The sequence below is a fragment of the Emydura macquarii genome, unplaced genomic scaffold (genome assembly GCF_026122565.2).
Source record: "Emydura macquarii macquarii isolate MOO-44397 ecotype Brisbane River unplaced genomic scaffold, CSIRO-AGI_Emac_v2 contig_573, whole genome shotgun sequence".
Lineage (NCBI taxonomy): Eukaryota > Metazoa > Chordata > Testudines > Chelidae > Emydura > Emydura macquarii.
This window is the reverse complement of record NW_027130710.1, coordinates 814,487-821,991: the sequence shown is the minus strand read 5'-3', so window position 1 is coordinate 821,991 and position 7,505 is coordinate 814,487. Positions and strand designations below refer to the sequence as shown.

Below are 7,505 nucleotides of genomic sequence, written 5' to 3'. Positions count from 1 at the left end.
GGCAGCGCGGAGGCGCCCGACGACGGAGAAGCAGAACCCAAGCAGGGTCGCGATTAAAATCTCGTGATTTTTAAAGGCGGATCTCGCGATTTTCCAGCTCTGACTCAGGCCTTTGGGGGACAAGGCTTCACTGGTGAATTCCTTTTCGATCCAACCTGCTCTGAGCAGTCCAGCGCTGTAGGTAATGGCAGGTCCTGAGAGGGACGCGGCCTGGATATTAACGAGCACCGCACAGTGGCGTTAGCAAGGCTCCGGCCGTCCCCAGCCGCAAACTCGCCAGTTTGGGGACATTTGCCCAGCAGCCGGCACTGGAAAAATTGGGTGACTCCCGATCTGAGCGCTGGTGTCGACTCCGGAATGGTCCATGGGTGCGATCCGGCCCGGCTGTGTCGAAATAGCCGCCCTCCAGCTCGCTCGAAGGGCGGGGCAGCCGCGTGACCTGCCCAATGGCCGGGGAAGCGAGAAATGATTCACTCCATGAAAGAGGATGAAGAAACCCCAGGCCCAGGGTCAAGGGCCAACGTCCCCCTGGTGAGTTCGGCTGAGCTGCCAGCCGGAGCTGAGGATTTACAGACCAGTCTGGTCACAGGTTTCGCCTGGCTCTTGGTGACTGTATTAACCCTGTAACTGACTAGGTCTGGCACCTGTCGCTGTTCCCAGCCCCGCTGTGCTGGGCGCTAGACACACGGCATGAGATGCAGCCCCTGCCCCAGAGCTAAGTGACTTGCCCAAGGTCACCCAGCAGGGCAGTAGCAGAGCTGGGAAAACCCCCAGGTCTCCTGTCTGCCAGGGCAGGGATCTTCTCCCACTAGCCCGTTATCTCCAGCTTCTCTGCCCCTGCGGACGCAGGATCCCGGCCCTGGCACCACCGGTGCGCACAGGAGAGGCTCCGCCTCGGACTGGCCCTCCCCCCCCACTCACGCAGCTGTGTCGCCCACCCACCGACCCGCAGCCATGCAGGACCCAGCACCTGCACACAGACCCATGCGCCGACGCTTTCAACTCAGACCCACAAGGGCGCCCTACGGCCCAGCTTCAGGGCCTGCAAACCCATGAACCAGAACCCCCCAGATGGGAGAAGGGTCCCACCCGTCCAGTGCCCTGCCACACATGGAGCTAGCACCGGGAAAGCTGGATTCTTGACCCTGCTTCCATCCTGCTGGCCAGGCCGGGGTCTGGGAGCTGAGGCAGGACAGATCCCTGCCCCCCCAGCGCTGTGCGCTGGCAGATGCCCTGGCTGTGCTTTGCATCCTGTCTAATTAGAGCTGAAAGCGCCGGCGATGGAAAGCAGGCGGCTGAGCTGATCCAGTGGGGCAGGGGGCAGGGACAGAGAGTGGAGCTACGCAGCCCACGCTGTGGAGCGATTGCTGCGGGGGGGCAGGCCAGGGGGCAAGTGTCCGGGGGCAGGGGGGAATCGACAGCTCCAGACCTGCCAAGCATCAGTGCCCACAGGGTCCCTGCCAGGTCCCAGCTGTTAGTATTAGGTGGATTACGGTAGCAGCTGGCCACGCCCTGTGGTGCCAGGTGCTGTATATCCCCATGCGGTGAGAAACGGCCCCCTGCCCTGCAGGCTTCCAGCTAAATGGGAGCCAGACAAAAGGGAAACTGAGGCACAGCACCTCAAGCTCTGTTGCGTCCCCGGCTAGTGGCCGCCGAGGGGCCAGAGCCCCACGGGATGGACACAGATGAGTTCGCTCCCCTTTCCCCCAAGCAGGACAGCACCAATCCGAGCAGCTGCGGTGTGGCCACTCAGCCACCGGGGCGGGCGAGGCCTGGACCACGTCCCTTGGACTCCCAGCAGGGCAAGGAGGAGCCCAGTCTCTGCCCGTCCGGTGAGCTGTGCGTGACAGGCCGACATCCCAGGGCTGTAAGCTTGCTCGCACTGCTTCCCGCAGGGACAGGTCCTCCGGCTGCAGGTTAGCACCGAATCCCCCGGCCTGGAGCCATCACCGGCTGTTCCAGGAGGGGAGGGGGGGTCGTGCTAACGGATGTGCATGGGAGCCAGGACGCCTGGGTTCTCTGGCAGAGGAGCAGTGAACTCTGGGGGGCTGGGGGGGAGGGCAATGGCTTGCCCAGTGGTTTGAGCTGCATGGCTGGGCAGGCAAAGTGCCGCTGCTCACCCAGGTCTCAGGAGTGGAAAGGCAGCGAAACGCCCCCTGCCCAGGACTAGGAACCGAAGCCAGCGCGGCCGGGAGCCTGGAATTTCCTGTCATTCATTGCGTGGGGCTGGGAAAGCCCCGGGACCGTCCCATGGGAGCTGAGCTGGCCCAGAGGAGCCGGCAACATGCCAGGACTCAGGAGAGCTGGAGCGGGGGTGGGGGGGTGTTTATCTGCTGGGCAAACAGCCCTGCCGGCTGGGCGTGTTGGACTGGCAGATCTTGGGCAGGGCCCGTCTCTCGCTGGGTCTCTGCCGTGCCCAGCACGACGCGGCCCCGGCCCTGCCCCAGTGACCGTTCTAGGGTCAGTAACAGGAGAAGGGCAGTGAAGACAAAACTCTCATAATTGACCTGGGGCCTAATGGACAAAGCACTGGGCTGGGACCCAGGAGCCCTGGGGCCAAGGCCCAGCTCTACCAGTGACTGTGGGTGAGTCACTGCCCCCCTCTGTGCCTCAGTTTCCCCAATCTGTAAAAAGGAAAATGACCACGACCTGCTTGGTAAAGTGCTTTGAGATCCACCCATGACAATAAACATCCCCCCCACCCCCCGCACCTGCTCCTGCCAGGGTCCAGCAAAGATGGGGCAAGGGCTGTGGGTCGGGGTTATGGGGCTGTGGGTCGGGGTTATGGGGCTCTGGCAGCGCTGGGGGGAGGGGATCCCAGGGGGCTGCGGGTCGGAGTGCGGAGCTGGCCGGGGGGGGGCGCCTGCAGTTCACCCCGGCTCCTCCCTTCCTCTCATTTCCCCCAGACCCCCCCGAGCCGGCGGAGCCTCCCGCTGCTGGGGCCGGGCCCGCCCCTCCGGACGCCCGGGGCGGGGCTCGCTGGGGGCGTCTCCCCATCGCCTTAAGACCGAGCCCGAGCCCGGCCGGGCGCGCAGCGGAGCCGCAGCCGGGAGCGGGGCCAGACGCGGCGCATCGAGCCGGGGCCGGGAGCCAGGAGCCAGGTGAGCGGGGGGCCGGGTCCGTCCGTCCGTGCCGGGCTCTGCCGGGCTGGGAACCCGCCCCGCGCCTGAGCCCGCAGCGCCGGGCACCGGTCTGGGTCTGGGTCTGGGTCCGGGTCCGCCCCCGCCTCGGTCCGGCTGCTGCGTGCCGCGCATCCTCCGCGCGCACACACACAACGACCCACACACACACACACACACACCGAGTCTGACACACACAGCGACCCACATACACACACACACACCGAGTCTGACACACACACACAGCGGACCCCCCCCCCACACACACACACACAGCGACCCACACACAGACACCGAGTCCGACACACACAGCGACACGCAGTCAGCTACAGTGACACACACACACAGTGACACACACACCCCGGCAGACACAGCTACACACACAGAGCGACACACACACAGCTGCAGCGACACATACAGCGACACACACAGACACCGACACACACACACACAGCTGCTGGTACCCGCAGATGGAGGGAACAGCTGGGGCTGCCTTAACCCCTTCCTGCTGGGGGCTGTCCATCTCTCCAGCTGTCTGTCTGTCTGTCCCCATCACAGCTAGCTGGGCTCTTGGCACAGGACAGTAGCCCCGCGCTTTGCCCGGGAGGAATCTCCTGGCGCTGTTGTTCTCTGCCCACCTGCCCGGGGCCCGTTATTCTGTCCTGGCGCCGGCTGGGGCTCCCCCACCTTCACTTCCCCTGCGAATGCTTTCACAAGCCGGCGCCCCCCCCCCCCCCCCCGCAGCCTCACCCTCGTTCAGCCCCCCCCAGCCTCCTGCGGTGCCCGCTCGGCATTGCTCTCCCTGCCCCGCTGGGCCCCTCACCCACTGCCTGCCACCCTCCGTCAGCACCCCCGTGCGCGGGCCGTCACCAGTGCGGCTGGGCATGCCAGGGGCGACAGGCGGGCGCTGCCGGGCATCTGGGGGCACCGATGGGGCTCAGGCGGGGGGGGGGGGCACTCCAAGCAGGGGTGCTCAGTTGCTAGGGGGCATCAGACACGGCTCCTGGGGGCGGCTCGGGCGCGCGGGGCTGGGGGCGCCGGGAGGGGCGTGGAGCCGGGCATCGCCGGGGCACCTGGCTGGAGGCCCACGTGCCGCCCTCATCCGCTCTCCTTCCCTGTCTTGGCGCAGGCTGGGGGAAGCCGTGAGCAGAGCGTTTCATGCCCTCTGGCACCTTGGCCCCGGAGACGCAGCCCCTGCCAGCCCGGCCCCGGCGCGCCCCGCTGCCAGCGGAGCAGAGAGGATGGACGAGCTGCTGAAGCTCATCTACCTGAACTTCTCGGAGCGGCTGAGCCTGCCCTGGGAGCAGGCCGGGCTGTGCGGGGACTCGGTGGGACACAGCACCGTCCTCATCGTGGCCTACAGCGCCCTCCTGGCCCTGGGGCTGGTGGGGAACCTGGGCCTGGTCTGTGTCATCGCCCGGCACAAGGAGATGAGGAACGTCACCAGCATCTTCATCGCCAACCTGTCCTGCTCCGACCTGCTGATGTGCGTGGTGTGTCTGCCCATCACCGTCATCTACACCCTCATGGACCGCTGGGCGCTGGGCGAGTTCCTCTGCAAGGCCAGTCCCTTCGCGCAGTGCGTCTCCGTCACCGTCTCCATCCTCTCGCTGGGCTGGATCGCCCTGGAGAGGCACCAGCTCATCATCCACCCCACCGGGTGGAAGCCGGGGGCCGGCCACGCCTACCTGGCCGTGGCCGTCACCTGGCTGCTGGCGGCTTTTGTCTCCCTGCCTTTTCTCTGCTTCAGCGTCCTGACGGACGAGCCCTTCCGCAACCTCAGCCTGCCGGTCGCCAGCTTCGCCAACCACCTGGTGTGCGTGGAGCAGTGGCCGTCGGACGGGCACCGGCTGGCCTACACCACCAGCCTGCTTCTCTTTCAGTACTGCCTGCCCCTGCTGCTCATCCTGGCCTGCTACTTCCGCATCTTCCTGCGCCTCCACCGCCGCCGGGACATGCTGGAGCGGCCCCAGGACGGCTCCCGCGCCGCCAGCCACCGGCGGGTCAGTGCCATGCTGGCCTGCATCGTGGCGGCCTTTGCCGCCTGCTGGCTGCCCCTGACCGTCTTCAACGCCCTCTACGATTGGGCCCCCGAGAAGATCTCGGTCTGCTACCACAACCTCATCTTCTCCCTCTGCCACCTGGCGGCCATGGCCTCCGCCTGCGTCAACCCCGTCATCTACGGCTTCCTCAACAGCAACTTCCAGAAGGAGGTCAAAGCCCTGCTCTACCGCTGCAGCTGCGGGGCGCAGACGGACAAGTCCGAGAGCATCCCCCTCTCCACGGTCAGCACTGAGGTCTCCAAGGCCTCACTGCGCAGCGGGGGGGCCGTCACCAACGCCTGATGGGGCGGCTCCCCCCCCCAGCGCTTGGGCCAGCAGCGGGACCCTCCGTCGCCTCGCCTAGCCGGGGCGTATTGTGCGTCCACTGCGCTTCTCGGGGCTTCTCTATCTGCGCAGCTCAGATCCACGGGGAGCCACAGGAGCTCTGGGGAATCCCAAAGAAATCAGCCAGAGCCTGGCCGCAGGAAGCCCTGGCTTCTGATCCCGGTTCTGACCCTTTTTCCCCGCTTGGGCCAGTCACTTGGGGTCCAATCTTCAGCCTTGAGATTTTCAAAGCAGCTTGGGAAGGTTAAGCAGCTTCCCCGGAAGCCAAGGGGGCATCGTGTGTCTTAAATGCCCCCAGATGCACTAGAAAGCGCCGCGCCGGTGCCTAACTCCCATATAAAAATGGCTGGCTTTTCCAAAGAGCTGAGCGGCAGGATCTCGGCACCTGTGAAAAGCGGCTCTTGCATTTCAGCACTAAACTCTGGAGTTAGGGGCTGAATTTGAGACATTCAGGGCTAGACATTTTTGGCCTTCATCTCTCTGCCTCTGTTGCCCCATCTTTCAAATGGGGCTGATAATATGTCTCTATCACAGCTTCAGGAAGGGGCTGGGGAGGGTGGAATAGATCCACGTGGAACGTCAACAGCGCTGTGTTAGTGTTAAGTATCGCAGGGGAAATGTGCTGTTTGGGTCATTTAATAACATAACGGCTGCGCCTGATTTTCAAAGGAGGATGTAACAGAGGAGAGCACAAAACCCCCACCTCTCCGGGTGCAGATGGTGATTGCTTGCACGGGTAGAACGTGAGAACGGCCAGACTGGGTCAGACCAGTGGTCCAGCTAGCCCAGTGTCCTGTTGTCCAACAGTGACCAATGCCAGGTGCTTCAGAGGGAATGAACAGAACAGGTCAAGTGATCCATCCCACCGGCCATTCCCAGCCTCTGGCAAACAGCAACCCCAGCCCATCTGGCTAGTAGCCACTGATGGCCCTATCCTCCATGAACTTAGCTAGTTCTTTTTTGAACCCCGTTTTAGTCTTGGCCTTCACAACATCCTCTGGCAAGGAGTTCCACAGGGTGCAATTGGTGGTTAGATCGGCAGTGACTGGAGGCGAATACAAATTATTCCAGGTGCATTTAAAGAACATATTGGAATCTGTCCGTCTATCTACCTATTGTAGCTTAGGCATTTACGCCACGTTTCCCACCATGGTATCTGAGCGCCGTCACACCGAACTCCCCAGCCGCACGTGCACGTAGCCGACTTGTGCAAGTAAATCACCATTTTTCACGTGGAAATGGGGCGTTAGCACCTATTTTGAGTCCTGTGAAAATGCTGCGCTCAGCATGCATGCAACACGATAAAAAGCGGACTTGGTTTCGGAGACTCTGTATGATTTTTTTTTTTAAAAAACCCAGACATTTGTTTAACTCACTTTTTGCTATTTTGCAGTGTAAAAAAAAATAATTGCAGGGACACTGAGATATAGCTTAATATTTTTTTTTTGAAAAGCAGAATCACCATAGGTGGGTTACTGATAAGACCTTAGATTATTAAAACTGGAAAAGAATTCCAGGATCCGATTTACTTAAGAAAACCAGACTAGTCACTTGCCGTGGTCCGTTTCCCATCAATATCACTTTCTGGGTCTCAGCACCAGCAAGAAGCTGCAGAGGCTGGGACGCTAGAGGGACGTTTCCGTCCAAACAGCGATTCTCCTGGACATTTGTGAACGACCCTAAATCATTCTGAGTTTGCTTTGCTTTATCCGTTACCACCGTCTGGGGAATCTGGGCTTGGCTAACGGTTTCCTTCTGATCTTTAAAGAACAGCTGAATGTCACAGATTGCCTAACTGTTGTATTATGTGCCTGTCTTTTGATGCGGTGATGAACATTGGTTCCCAAATGTTCGGGCGTGGGGGGTTTTTTGGCCAACGATACATGTTTGTAACCAATTTATAAATCTGTGTCTTCTCCAAACGCATAGACTGGGGGCTGCTTTTCTAGGGAAAAGAATCCGTGATCACTCTTTATAATAACAAGTAAGAATAAACTAA

The 7,505-nt window shown here is 61.7% G+C and overlaps 1 protein-coding gene across 1 annotated transcript; it reads left to right on the top strand.

Annotated features, from left to right (window-relative positions):
- Positions 1-4,297: 4,297 nt before the first annotated feature.
- On the top strand, positions 4,298-7,505 carry LOC137147861 (neuropeptide Y receptor type 1-like). The gene has a single exon (XM_067540255.1). The coding sequence runs from the start codon at positions 4,361-4,363 to the stop codon at positions 5,462-5,464; it is 1,104 nt and encodes a 367-aa protein (XP_067396356.1). The 5' UTR covers positions 4,298-4,360; the 3' UTR covers positions 5,465-7,505.

Coding starts and splice junctions, on each gene's coding strand:
- LOC137147861 (XM_067540255.1), top strand. CDS start 4,361: ATGGACGAGCTGCTGAAGCTCATCTACCTGAACTTCTCGGAGCGGCTG.